This window comes from Furipterus horrens, unplaced genomic scaffold, assembly GCF_987537825.1.
Source record: "Furipterus horrens unplaced genomic scaffold, mFurHor1.1.pri manual_scaffold_6, whole genome shotgun sequence".
NCBI classification, from domain to species: domain Eukaryota; kingdom Metazoa; phylum Chordata; class Mammalia; order Chiroptera; family Furipteridae; genus Furipterus; species Furipterus horrens.
This window is the reverse complement of record NW_028327176.1, coordinates 54,767,566-54,782,826: the sequence shown is the minus strand read 5'-3', so window position 1 is coordinate 54,782,826 and position 15,261 is coordinate 54,767,566. Positions and strand designations below refer to the sequence as shown.

At 40.4% G+C, this 15,261-nt stretch overlaps 1 protein-coding gene across 3 annotated transcripts in view; it reads right to left on the bottom strand.

Moving 5' to 3' along the window:
- Positions 1–14,696, bottom strand: part of DGUOK (deoxyguanosine kinase) — a 34,658-nt gene extending 19,962 nt beyond the window's left edge. Inside the window, exons 1-2 of one of the 3 annotated variants that reach the window (XM_090281525.1) lie at positions 14,504–14,696; positions 1,814–1,926 (exon numbers count right to left, since the gene is read on the bottom strand). In XM_090281525.1, coding sequence (XP_090137651.1) covers positions 1,814–1,926; positions 14,504–14,645 — 255 coding nt within the window. In that variant the 5' untranslated portion in view covers positions 14,646–14,696. The remainder of the gene's footprint in view (positions 1–1,813; positions 1,927–14,503) is intronic. The other 2 variants (XM_090281523.1, XM_090281524.1) reach the window with 2 other exon arrangements.
- Positions 14,697–15,261: the final 565 nt, after the last annotated feature.

The window sequence follows — 15,261 nt, the reverse complement described above, 5'->3', positions numbered from 1 at the left end:
TCTCTGTAGGAAAAAATTGAAAAGGACAGAATGTTAATTTTACTTCTGGGTAATGGGATTATGAGAATATTAGTTATCTGTTGCTGTATAACAAATTGTGCCAAAATTTAGTGGCTTAAACAAAAACATTCATTATCTCAGTTTCTGTAGGAAAGGAATTTGGGTCCCAGCTTAGCTGGGTGGTTCTGCCTCAGGGTTTCTCATGAGGTTTCAGTCAGTATGTTGGCTGAGGCTACAGTCACTGAAGACTTGACTGGGAGGAAGGATCCACTTCCAAGAAGACTCACTCACATAGCTGTTGCCAGGACTTGGCTTTTTGCTGTGTGGGCCTCTTCACAGGAGGGGATGCTTCAAGACACAGTAGCTGGCATCCCCGCCCCAGAGTCAAAAGTGAACAAGACTAAAAATACAATGCCCCTTATGATCTATGTAGGAAGTCACACTGTTATTCATGCCACATTCTAGTCATCAGAAGCAAGTTACTAAGTCTAGCCTACACTAAAAGAGAATTAAGGTTCATCTCTTGAAGGAACAAGTACCAAACAATGTGTGGAAATATTTTTAAATCCCCACAACAGGTGATTTGTGGCATATTCAGTAAAAGGTACAGAATTTTTTTTCTGAATGGAAAAGTTAATTTCACAAATATATACACACACAATACAGAAAGACAATTTAAAAAACAAATATTCTCAATAAGCATGATGTGTCTGCCAAAAAAGGTAATATATGTAATCCTGAGTTGGAATAATGGAAAAATGGCAACCAAAACAAGTTGTATGATATTGTGGACCATTTAGATTACATTCAGAATGTCCTGTTCAGCTGAGTACCACTCTTAGGAAATTATAAGTGGAAAACTAACAAACTGGATGTCTTCACCTAAAGTTACTTCAGAATGAGGAACAGTCTGGAGGAAAATGGTGTTCGGCTTGAAAGAGAGAAGACTTGAAGGGGAGAAAAAGCAGGTAAATCACTACCTTCAACTATATGACGGGTTGCCATGTGGAAAAGTTAGAAGGCTTAAGAGGCAGAACTTGGACCAATGACTCAGAGTCAGTCACACGTATGCAAGGTGGTTCATACAAGAACTTTCTAACAATTAATTGTTAAAAACCAGAATGAGCCACTCAGTGAATGCTCCCATTGGCTGGAGGGGAGTCCATGGCAATTGAGGTATGGTGCTGCCACTCCCTCAGCTACCTCTAACATTCATGTCCAAACTGGTATTTCCTTACTCATACTGACGTGGTTGGTGTTGAAACCAACCCTATAGCCTTCCCCAAAGCGGTAGACCTGACACTAAGGTCTAAGCCAAGAGGCATAAATGAAATGTACAGTGCTTGGCACAGTATAGTGCCTGGTACATAGTATGTGCTTTAAAAATGTTAGTTGTAGCTGCACTGACTCCAAGTGTGACAAGGGGCTAAGATCTTTCCAATTTTTAAGACTTTATAAATAAGTTAAAATAACTTTAATTAACTATTAATCCTGATAGCCAGCTTCAGTAATATATTTAAGGGTAGGAATGACAAAATTAATCTTCAAAGCCAGGATGGCTGGACACACTTTGGGAAACCACACAGAACAGAAGCAGTCACTTATATAGACATGTAAAAACCACAAAAATAAAAACTAAACATATTCAAACAAGTCATATTCTCTCTTGTATACATGGTCTGCTTTCTGGAATGAAGGTATTTTAAAAAGGAGACTCAAACTGGCTGCTTCACCCACTCAGGGAAAATTTGATTATTACAATTAAGTTTACTCACCCATGCCTGCCAACTACCCACCAAAACTGAACACTTACTTTTTGCGTGCCAGCAGCCTGGATGTTCTGCCATGTTGCCACAGGTTCTGTAGCTATGTGCCACTCTGGGTAAGTTTTCGCGAGTAACTTTACAAAGGTGGACTTTCCCACAGCTGCAATGCAAACAGCATGTATTAGGACACTTTCCAAATCAGGGCTGAAGAAAAAGGTGGTTATTCTACTCAACTCAAGGGAACAATTACCAGTTTTTCCAATTTCAAAACTCGGCAACAGCCATACCACTGTCAGACTAACAACGGGTCAGGCCATGCTAATCGGAGTCATCATAATGAATGCAGGCAAGAGGGAGGAAAAATACCCCTAACATTTGATTTGAAATTTCAATGTCCCAACCTTTATGAGGCAATGAGTATTTAATAATAGTTAAAAAGGTAATAGACTAGCTCTGGCTGGTGTGGTTCAGTTGGTTGGTGTGTCATCTCATAGACCAAAAGATTGCAGGTTTGGTTCCCGGTTAAGGGCACATACTTGGGTTGCAGGTTGGGGAGCATACAACAAGGCAGCCAATCAGTGTTTCTCTCATACATTGATGTCTCTCTGTCTGTCTGTCTGTCTCTCTCCCTTTCCTCTTTCTCTAAAGCAATGACAAAACTGTTCTCAGATTTAAAAAATTATTTTAAATGTAATGGAGTGTCAAAAGTAGATGTAATCAGCTGCATAAGTTGTAAAGCTTGAATCACAGTCCTATTTATTCTGTGACAGTATAAAACTTGTAAGTTTTTCAAGACAGATTATGACCCTCATTTATTCAATAATCTGACCAATGCTCAAGACTGTCTGACACTGGGGGTATAATGATAAACAAACACAGGATGGACTTTGCCCTGACAGTTTGTATGGGGATAGATGCTAAACACACAGGAACTTATAATAAATTGTGTTAAGTGCTAGAAAAGAAAAATGCGGGATGGCTCTAATATAGCTTAGGAGGTAAGAGAAGGTTTCTCTGAAAAATATGAGGTAAAACCTGAAAGATGAGTTAGCCAGCCCAAGGGCAGGGAGATCGAAATCCAGGCAGAAAGAGCAGCATGAACAAAGGTCAGGAAAAGAGAAACAACTAGGCCTACAATAAGACAGAAGAGAAGTCTACAAGTGGCCTTTAAGAAGCCAGTGCAGCTTACAGTGTGTACAAATGAGGGAGAAGTGCAACTCAACATGTGTGTGGAGAGGCAGGTAGACAAGCCAGGGCGAGGTCGTGAAGGGCCTGGAGCCATAGTAAGAAGTTTGAATCTACTCTAAGGACAATGGGAAGCCAGTGATGATGGGTTTTAAGCAGGGAAATGACAAATTTCCATCTCATTTTAAAAGATCACTCTGTTAGCTGTGTAAAAAAGGACTGATAATGGAAGTAGGCAGACCAGTTAGAAGACAATAATAGTTTGAACCAAGGTAATGGGAGAGGCGTAGAAAGTAGCAGATGCTTTGAGAAATACTTTGGACATTAAATCAACCTAGTCCCACGACATTCAAGTTATCTTTTTCCATTTACACCAATGTCTAGCTCATACTTTTCTAAGCTCCAGGCTTCACTATCCAAGAGCCTGCCAGACATCTCACTTGGATGTCCCACAAACACTTCAAAGTCAATATATTCCCTAAATGAACTCATCATCTTCCCCACCAAACTGATTTCTTCCTGTATCCCACTCCTCAAGGTATGGCAGCACCATCTACTCACTGTCAGAACTTCCTCCTCTGCCAGACCTCAAGTGGCCACCAAATGCTTTTGTACTTGCCTTTTAAATCTTCCCCGTCCTTTTCTCTCTATTCCCACCTCCTGCTCAGGACCAGGCTCTCACGATTTCTTGCCTCTCCAACTCTGCCCTTGCTCTCTTCAATACATCATTCATACTGCAGCCACAGTGAAAACAACATTGCTTAAAACTTCTGACAGTTCCACATTACCTTCATGATAAAATCCGACCCTTCAGCTTGGCCTATGAGACATTGATCTTGTTCCTGCATATACGACTCTGGCCTCAGCTTCCCTTTGGACATCCTGAGCGCTTTCTGGACCAAACTCCTTGCAACTCCAATCGTGTCATGTTTTCTGCTGCGAATGTGACTGTACATACACTTTACCATTTCCTGGTACACTTCCTCTCCTCAGCTGGCCAACTCCAACTCAACCTTCAAGAATCTGCTTAGGCCCTTGCCAGTATAGCTCAGTTGGTTGACATGTCATCTTGTAACCAAAAGGTTGCAGGTCTGATTCCCAGTCAGGGCACATACCCAGGTTGCAGGTTCACTCACTGGTCCATGCACACGAGATCCGTGGTCCAGGCACTTAGGATTCCTGGGCCCCAGGTCTACATGTGCGTATGGTCCCCATCTGTGCATGTACGCATATGGGAGGCAACCAACTGATGCTTCCCTCTGGCATCAAAGTTTTTCTCTCTTCTACTCTCTCTCTAAAAAAAAAAAAATTAAAAAAAAAAAAAAAAACAATGAAAAAAAGGTCCTCAGGTAAGGATTAAAAAAAAAAATCTGCTTAGATGTACCTCCTGTGTGAAGCCTTTCCATACCCTGATACCTCTATTGAATTAGCTAATCCTCCTTTATGCTTGACCTGGCATTCTGGGTAAGACTCCATCACTGCCATTGTAAATGTATTTCTCCAGGTAGAAGATGGGGCTCCTCCAGGGCAGGAACCAAAGCCCAGCCTAATGACCTGACTGAATGAATAAAACATTTAATACATTATTAATTTTGGGTCCTTCTGAAACCCACATTTGTTAAATATCAAAAATAAACCTTAAGAGTGCCCTGATGGTGTGGCTCAGATAGCTGGGCATTGTACTGCAAAGTGAAAGGTCGCCAGTTCAATTCCTAGTCAGGGCATGTGCCTGGGTTGCAGATTTGGGACGCCCCCTCAGTTGGGGTGTGTACAAGAGGCAACTGATTGATGTTTCTTTTGCTTTCTCCCTCCTTTACCCTCCTCTCTAAAAAAAGTAATTAAAAAATAATAAAATAAACCCTAAGAGTGCTTTTGGAATTCAATCTCTATTAGAATTTATTTTTCTCAAGTGAGTTCTAGCCTTAGGATAAACCCAAACATTGGGTTGGCCAAAAAGCTCATTTGGTTTTTTCTGTACAGTGGCTCCAGTAGCATTTAGTTGTCTTTAACTTCATTTGAGACAATTTTCTTAAGACTGTATCAGCATGTATTAAAAAACAAAACAAAACTTGCCCTGGCTGAGGTGGGTCAGTAGATTGAGGACTGACCTGTGAACAAAAGGGTCACTGGTTCGATTCCCAGTCAGGGCATGTGCCTGGTTTGCGGGCCAGGTCCCTGGTTGGGGGCGTGTGAGAGACAACCACACATTGATGTTTCTCTCCCTCTTTCTCCCTTCCTTCCCATCTCTCTAAAAATAAATTTAAATATCTTAAAAAAAAAAAAACCTATCAGAACTGGTGAATTTTTGTGTAGCCATTTTAATCTTGAAGATGGAAGAAAATACACAACATTTTCTGCATATTATGCTTCATTATTTCAAGAAAGGTAAAAACACAGCTGAGATGCAAAAAAATATTTGTGCGGTAAATGGAAAAGGTGCTGTGACTGACTGAATGTATCAAAAGTGGTTTGCAAAGTTTCGTGTTGGAGATTTCTCACTGCATGAGTCTCCATGGTCGGGTAGATGAGTTGAAGTTGATAGCAATCAAATTGAGACACTGAGAACACTGAGAACAATCAACGTAATACCACATGGGAGATAGCTGACATGCTCAAAATATACAAATCAATAAAGTTATTGGTGAAAATGAAAAATGCATCTTTTATGTTATGGAAAAAACTATACGGACTTTTTGGCCAACCCAATAGAACCAAGAGAAGAGAGGAAGGCACCCTTCTAGTCAATTTTATCAGCCACTCATGGTTGCTGATCAGTGAAGAGATGGCTCAGTAGAAGAGCCCACACATCCAATATGTGACATCTATCACATACCACTCCAACTCCTCTCTGAACTCAGCTAAGAACAAACAACATGAATCTACACTTTGTACAGTCACGCTCATCTTTCAGTCCCACCTCCACCCAACTTTTGAGTGCCTCTGCACATTTGCTCAGCCTCTGCTCTACCCACACTTCAGTGAATAAATGCCTTTCCCTACTCCTCTAAGCCTGTATCTAAATCCTCTCCCCTACCAAGCCCAAGGTCTCACCTCTTTTGTAAGTTCAAGACTTCACTAACTTACACCAAATTCCTATCACATTGGGCAGTTGAATCAAACAACAAATAATTATTAAATACCTGTAATATGTTTAGCATTTAATTAGTTTTGATTGTTTCATTTATCTTGATTTTGGTTTCCTAACAGGATCTGAATTTCTGGGGTTGAGTCCCAGGAATGCACATTTTAAAAGTATGCCCTGCGTACTCCTGATACACACTTATTTTTATTATATTTTTATGTAATCCTTACCTGAGGATATGTGCATTGGTTTTAGAGGGAGAGAAACATCTATGTGAGAGAAAAACATCGATGGGCTGTCTCCTGTATGTGCCCCAACTGGGAATTGAACCCACAACCTAAGTATGTGCCCTGACTGGGGATCAAACCCACAGCTTTTTAGTGTATGGGATAATGCTCCAACCAACTGAACCATCTGGCCAGTGCCATACTTCTTTTTGAGAATGCTATACAGAACTATGCAATCAAATCAACAGAGGTGGTTTATTAAAAATATAGATTCCGAAATTACATACTAGACTACTAAATAAAACCCTCTGTGCTTGTCATTGAGCATCTAAGAAGTGTGGCAGGAATTACAAATTGGTTGAGTTTGTATATTATCAGATACTTGCTTCCCTGAGTAGCCCCTAGTTTAAATATCTGGCAAAGATGATCAATATTTAGACTGTATATTATTAAGTCTAAAATATGCTCCCTGCTATCAGCTGAAAAGCTATTTTAATTAATACGAAAAGATGAAGGTAACTGTTAGCTGAACGATACTGAATGACTGTTTGAATTACTTAAAATTTTAAACAAATTAAAAACATTTATAGCCCTGGCCAGGTAGGTCAGTTGGCTGGAGCACCATCGGCCAAGGTCGCTAGTTCAGCCAAGGTCACGTGTTCGATCGCTGGTGAGGGCACATACAAGAAACAACCAATAGATGCATAAATAAGTGGAACAACAAATTGATGTTTCTCTTCCTCTCTCTCTAAAATCAATTTAAAAAAAAAAGACATGCATACAACCATTAAAAAAAAAATTATATCAGGAACTACTGCATATGAAAAGGGCCCTGCGGGTTAGGGAGTGCCAACTTTACCTCTGAGATCAGACATTATTAACTCATTTAGGAGCAGTCAGGTCTCTCAGAAACTGACTCATGCCATTTAAACACACAAAACTTGGAATGCCAACAAAGTAGATATAATGGGAAATACACAGTTCCAATTACTGGAACAATCATACCAAAGCAGCACCTCTACCCTGCACCCCACTCCCCATTCCAAAGCCTCTGGAAGCCAGTTTAGTCATCAGAAGACGGCTTCAGCAAAGGATGACAGTAAGTAGTGGTGGAAGGTCCTAAGAGCTGTGCCATCCATGTTGTTGTAGGGCTTGGAGCACCTGTGTCATTTACCACAGGGAAGTATTTCTTAAACTGCACTATAATGGAATTTGGCTGTGCCAGGCACCACCCATAGATACAAAATAATTATTTTAAAAAAATTCAAAGTTATATGTTTATATTAAAACCAGATACAGCATAACTTTTTTTTAGTGCTGTGACACCTGATCATAATTTTTTCTTTTTGCTTGGGTTTTGATTTTTTTTAAGAAAAATGTTTTTAAGTGTTTCCAGGGGCTTCCCAGTAGTTTCCAGTGGTCCTGGCTGGCTCTCCTCTGTCATACTGGCCTCCTCCTAGCGACCAAAACACTCATGTCCACTAAAAGGCACCCCTCTTCATGTAACACTGGGCAAACTGACAATTTCCTCCATATGTTTGGTCTCTATGCAGAGCACCAGCTTCTTATGATATCATTATCACAGTCTAGTTATATCCCAGCTTAATTGTTATCTTCCAATGTATTTTTTAATGTAAAATTTGGGAGTTATCATATCTCAGCATCAAGCCTTCCTTCAGGGCCTTGGCTATCTTTGTACTTCATTATATGTGCCATGACTTGAAAAGGGTGGGAGGTACTTTTTTTAGAGTTTATTACTTCAACATGTTGATTTTTATTAGCACCAGAATTGTCATTCCACTTGCTGGACAAAATAGTTCTATTGTTAATGTTCATTTTATTTCTAAGTCATGGTTTTTTCCTCCCACAAATTTTTCTATAAACTACAATGCCTGTTATAACTACAATATGCTAAAATCTAATAGTAAGACAGTATCTGAGGTAATACCCCAATTAATATACTATTTTAAATGTAACAGTTGTATTTCATGGGAGACTCTTAAATATATCATCACTTCCAAGCATTTTCTTCTCTAAAACAAAATAAACACAGGAAATATCCATTTCTGAAACCTTCTACCAAAAAACAACCAAAGCTAGTAAATATAAAACTGTCTATCTTTAAACAAAAATTCTCCAAAAAAAATTAAATACTTTATTTCAGGAACTTCATTTGATGCTGCATTCATTCACTCAGTCATTCAATCAACAGGTGCAGCTATCAAGTGGTAGGTACTACAACTAAAATGATGAAGTAGGCTGAGATCCCATCCTTAAGGAACTCATACTTCACCCCTGAATCTAAGTACCCAGGATCACATAGGCTCTGAGCCTACAGGCATTCTGGGAAAACTTTCAAAAATCACTCAGCAGGCTGAAAAGAAGCTTAGTACATTTTTGCCCTGATTCCTTTTATTTTCTTTTCATGGGAAACTACGTTTACAAAAAAAAAAAATGCTCACAGCTTCCAAGTACAATGCAAACTAACTCATCCATTCTTCCTGAGACCCTGACTGATCTGGCACGCCCTTCTCCCCGACTTTGCCTACTAGTTGATTCATCCTTTCACTGTCGACTCCTTGAACTGTCTTCAGCTCCTGCAACTCTAGGCAGAATTAATTACTGCCTGCTCTAGCTTACCAAGGTATTACACTGTAATTATTGTTGACTCATTACTCTCTCCAGCTAGACTAGAAGCTCACTTTTTGAAAACACAGACTGACCTTATTCTCTTTACACCCTGAGTAGCCAGGTACAAAGAATGGAGGCGGCTGGATGGAATGAGCTGAATCACAGAAATGGACTCCAGTTTGCAATGTCTGAAATAAATAAATAGGTCTCCCCGCCCCGCCCTGCCCTAGGATTCTTTGCCCAATTATTTATACTCAATAAAAGTTAAACATGCATATTGATGATATTAAATCACTTATCTTGAGTGCCAGAGAAAACATGTAATAGGGAAACTCTCCACTGCTTTATGTTCAAGTCTCTAGACTGCAAAAGTATAAAACAGTTTCCTCTTTTCGGGGGGGGGGTGTCTTTAAAATCAAATAAGAATAGTCCTAGATGATTCACTGACAATATTTCAAATAGTATTCCTCCCTTCAATTTAGGTTTGTAATAATAAAATACATGGTTTTGGAAGGTGATACTACACTTTAGTGGTGAATACACTTCAAAAAAGATAGGCTAGGTATTTTACTTTTCAGATCTTAAGGAATTCTAGGTATAAAGCTTTTCACTTTCAAACACACAGGTGTATGGCTTCACAACTCATGCTAGATACCACTACAGTGTAGTTGTTATTCACTGATCCATTTCCCTTACACATGTTACTCTCTACACTTGCAGGGTCAAAATAACAAGACTAAGAGCAGCAAAACTACAATACAAGAAAAGCCACTCTAAAGATATCTAATTTCAGTTAGGACAGGGCTCACCTTGCCCTGTTCAGGTTTCCTGAACGGGTATTCTTATTCTAATTTGTTTAATGATGCCACCTGTGATTAGAGAACCAAACAACTCTTAACTTGATTATACTATCAGTTTAAAATATTTCCTTTGTGGGCATCAATGACTAACTTCCATATGGATATCACAGCATAGGATTCAAGCATCTGGTAAACACTGAATGAGTACAATGGGTCAGGAAGGGGGTTAGGTTCTGGTGACACAAAGATGAACAAGACACTAAGTGGCCAACCAGGGAAGATGAATGTGCAAACTATCTCAAAAGAAATCAAGTGCTATAGCAGTTGTGGGTACAAAATGTTTAAGAGCACACAAAGGAGGAGGTGACTAATTTTGTCTGGGGAGAGTCATCAGTGTGTGTGGGGGGTGATGGAAAGTAATGGGAAATAAACTAGAGCGAGCCAGATTAAAGAACCCCAGTCCATTTCTCATTAGTCACTTTCCTTGGGCAACTGCATTCACTTCCAACCTTCAACAACTACCCCAGGTGAACAACTTCCACATATGAAAACTCAGCTCCCAACTTTCTTGACTCCAGGCACGTATTAAACCTCATTGTCGCCCTGGCTGCTGTGGCTCAGTGGATTGAGCATTGGTCTGCGAACCAAGTGTAGCTGGTTTGATTCCCAGTCAGGGCACATGATTAGGTTACATGTCAGGTCCACAGTTGGGGGCGTGAGTGAGAGGCGACCACACAGTGATGTTTCTCTATCTTTCCTTCTCCTTTCCCCTCTCTCTAAAGATAAATAAATAAACAGACAAATAAATTATAAACATTAAAAAAAATCTAAAAAATAAAAAATAAACCTCATTGTCATCTTCTATGACTCCTTATCCCTCACCTTCAAGTAGCTACTTTAAAATCCCTGTCAAACTATTCTGTCTCTCCATTTCTCTGCACAGGCCTGAATCTTTCCTCCCTCCAACTACTTTAAGAGCCACAAAATTCTACTCCAAACTGTTCTATTTATTCATTCAACCAACTGCATGCAAGGCATTTTGGGTACCGCAGCAAACAAGACATGCAAAGAAAATGCCAGCTTTCTGGACCTCTCTTCCTATGTGCTCATGCTAGCCAATTTTCTTTTTAGAATTACTCTGGCACATACTGGCTTCAAGTCTTTCATAGCCTCTCACTGCCTACAGGAGAAACTCCTAGCATGCATGGCCCACAAGGCTGTTAAACATCTGGCGAATCCTATCCTTCCAACCTCCTGTTCTGCCAGCCTCTTATAGGCCATTTAAAACTCCAGACACATCCAGCTACTTCCCTGTTAATAAAACTACTACAAGATTCAGAGGAAGGAAAAGGGGGGGAAATTGGGACAACCGTAACAGCATAATCAATAACATATAATAAAAGTAAATTGAAATAGTAAAAACAAACAAACAAACAAAAACTACAAGTTTCTTCAGGCTTTGCTTTGGCAAATGTTACTTCTTGTGCCTGGAACACCCTTTCTCTTCTCTCCCTTGAGAACTCCTACCCCAGAGATTCCAAGCTTCCATGCCCAAACATGGCACTCATCACATGGTATATAAATCATGTTCAGAAGTCTGCTTCTCCCACTAGGCTGTGAGCTCCTTAAATGACTGGAGTTGTATCACACATGAGTTCACCTTCATAGAACACACTCAGTGGCTTCGGTTGAATGAGAAAGCAAGGAAGAAGCATAGAAATCTGGAAAGGTTAAGAAGCAAAGGTCAGGAAAATTGGGAAAGGCAGTTCACACTTCACCCGATGACCTGTCCAAAGTACTTATTTTGTAAAGTACTTTGTACCTCCCTGGGCTCTAAGGGTAGAGCTTCCTCTGAGGGCATGTTTCTCAAAGTAGAGTACAGTACAGAATAGCTTTGAATAACACCATCGGGCAGGCGGCAGGACCCTCCCTTTCTCATTTCTCTCAATGTGTCTGACCTGACTGGAGAAACACACACAGCCATGGCGACTGGTCCCACTTTAAATTAATAACCACTAAGTCCAAATGGGTCCTTATTGCTGCCCAGTAAGTCTACATTTCTCCCTCTCACTCACTAGATACTTCATGTCTTTCCACTCTCCCCATACTCATTCTTAGCTGATTTTTCTATTTCACTGACAAAGTGCACACAACCAAAAGACCTTCCATAAGTTCTCACTACATCTACTCAAGTCAGTACTCACTTATTTGGCATGCTCTCCATTATTAGAAATGAATTGTGTTTCCAGCTAAAACCAACCTTGCTCTTTGGTCTATAATAGATTCCATTCCTTCTTGCTTACTAACATCATTCCAGCAATTCTATCCTCTCTCTTATTTCACCATTTTTCTCCCTCTCTACCAGACCATTCCCACCAGCTTACAAATATAATTCCTTTCCATCAACACAAAAAGAAAAAATGGTCTGAAACCCTCTTCCCATTTCAGTGATCACTCATGACTTTCCTTTCTAGGAAAACTTCCAAACAGTTGCTTAACCCACTGTCTCTAATTCCTTACCCTCCTTTCTCTTTGAACCTACGCTAATCAGACTTTCACCTTTATTGCTCCTAAAAATTGTTCAAGTTCACTAAAAAGCTCCATTAAGAGAGCAATGTATAGTTGACTCCCTCTCCCAAACAGGTTCTTCACTAGGCTTCCAGGATATCATTCTCTTTTGGCTTTTCAGTGGTTAGATTCCTTCTCAGTCTCTTTTGCTGGTTCCTTCCCATCCCCCCAATCTCTTTAATATTTGTGTACCCATGGGTTGATCCTTTCCATCAACACACATAAGTCTCTTGGATGTAAATATGTGCTATATTTATAACTCCAGTCCAAGGAGACTCTGGACTCCAGGCTCATATGTCCAACTGCCTATTCAACAACTGCACTTAGATATCTAACCACCATATAAAAATCCAAAATGCCTAAAAACAAAACCTTGAAAGCACTCCCTGACCAAAATCTGTTCTTCCATTCTCTTCCACTTAAGAAAATCCATCTTTCAAGTTACTCAGGCCAAAATGATTGGAGTGATCACTGAACCCTGTCTTTATTTCACTGTTAACAAATCTAGTTAGCCCTACCTAATGTAACTAGAATGTAACTAGAATCCAATCACTTCTCACCACCTCCTTTACTACCACCCTGGTCCAACTCACTGAAACTCGCCATCGCAATAACCTCCTGACACTTTCTACCTTCAACACATCTGCCAGAGTGATCTTTTTATAAGTTAAGTCAAATCATAATCACTTGACTATCCAGATCTTCCAATGGCTTCCCATCTCATTCAGAGTAAAAACGCATCAAGGACTACGAACCGCCCTTTATCTTCTAACCTCCTCTCTTCCCAATCTCCCTCTTGCTCAGTCCACTCCAGCCACAATGGCCTCTCTCTTGTTCCCTGAACACACTTTTCATCTCATTGCGTTTACACTTGATCTTCTCTGCCTGATTCTTCTCCCAGTTACCCACATAGTTCACTCTCTCACTCCCTTCAGGATTTTGTTCAAATGTCACCTTCGCAGTCTTCAATGTTTTGATTACCCTACTTAAAATTGCAACTTCCCTCAATCCCCAAATTTTCTTCATTACACTCATTACTACCTAATTTATGTTGTTCACTGTCTAGCTCTCCCTACTTGAGTTCCATGAGAGCAGATATTTATTTGTTCTGTTCGCTGCTGTATCATCAGGGTCAACAGTGCTGGCATGTGGACATGACTCAGAGGATTACCTGATGAATGAATAAAAGGGGAAATTCTCAGTTTACTGCCAGTATGCCTTTAACACTCACCAATAATAATCCTCTTTTAGGTCTCAGTAAATTAGAAGGTAAAAGTATAAAGTCAAAATTTAGTAACATTAAATCAAAATGTTTTGCTTTCATTGTTTTTAATTATTTTTTATTTAAGCTACTGAGTTTCTATTTGCCCTTGTAACAGTTTTTAACTTAATACCTTATCGCGGGTATTAACATTCTAGACGCCCCCACGAAGTAGGAAACTTAATCATTCTACACTTAAACCTACGTAATTTTAATATACATACAGTACCGCAAAATCCCGCGATATAGTGAAAAATCCGCAATAATTAAATACAATATTTTTAAAAATCCTGCGATACAGTGAGGCTGTGGTAAGTGAACTGCGATACAGAGAAAGACTACTGCACACGTTTTTAAGGTTAAAAAGTGAGTTTAAGAAAAACGTTAATAAATTACAGTGGACTAGGAAAGAAACATGGCAAAAATAGTGAAAGTGGTATCTGAACGACTGAAGTTTAAGAACTCTCTAAGGGTAGAGTTGCCAAATAAAATATAGGACACCCACTTATTGATAAATAATGGATTTTTTTAGTGTGCCCCAAATATTGCATGGCACACAACTGCTCTAAGAAGTTATTTTTTATCTGAAATTCTATTTTAAATAGCCATCCTTTTGTTTTTTTTATTTTTTCCCTAAATCTGGCAACCCTCGAACAAAGAAATTACACGGAGCTTCTTGTTGCTTCCACTTATATCTATTCGTACAAGCTAGTTGAACTCTTGTCCTATCTGCACACTGTGTGGCTTTTATCCCCCTGTGGGACAGTACTGAGTTCTAAATATCAAAGAGGCAGAGGTCCACAGTGCGTTTTGGGAGGGGAATGGCTCTGGCAGCTCAGGACAAGCAGCCCCACCGCATTAGACCGGGGGAGGAGGGAGGGAGGAAGAGGGAACGGAGGGGTTGCGGGCCAGCTCCCTTTCTCAGCTTCTCAGGCACCTGCTCAGCGGAGGCCAAGGCTTGGCAGCCCCGTTCCGGCCCTTACCAATGTTGCCTTCGACGGAGAGCCTTCGGGGCCCGCGCCCGGCGCGCAGGCCCCTGGAAGGGGGCATGCCCTCGAGGGGAATCTGAGACATGGAAGTGGAGGGTGCACGCAGCAGCCTCACGAACAGCCTGCCAGAGACCATCCTATCCAGGAACCACGCAACATGCACTTCCGCCGAGGGCACTTCCGGTCCCGGTACGGCTGCCCACGCGCTGCGGCTACCTCTGACGTCAAGAGATCTCCTGGCAGGAAGTGGGCGGGGTTGAACGGACTGGTAGTGCCGAAGGGACGTCTTCGTTCTCGCGATGTTTATGGAGAAGCGTTATGAGGAAGTCTAGTTTGGGATCCGGGAAAAGTTTTCTGGTAACTGGACTTGCAAGGGCGTCATTAACCCCCTTCTGTATTTGCTCATTGATAATAACACTTCAAAAGAGACATAACAGTGCCAGCACTTTTGCATTTTTTTATAAATTTAACATTTTCATAACTAAAGACAAATCAAAACGATTGTAATTTTAAACGAGGTGTTTCCCCCCCCCCCAGGTGTTTGTTGCCTGGTGTTTACTCTATGAAATTGGATTGTTTTAAGTAGGAAAATGATACAATCTGATAATTTACATAAATTAACTTTTTTCTTCCATTCCCTGCAACGCGGCAGCACAACACTGGCATATTAATGAATAAATCAACAAATGAATTCAGTTACACCCTACCTTCTACTTTGTCTCTTGAATGAATACATGAACGTTCTCTCAACC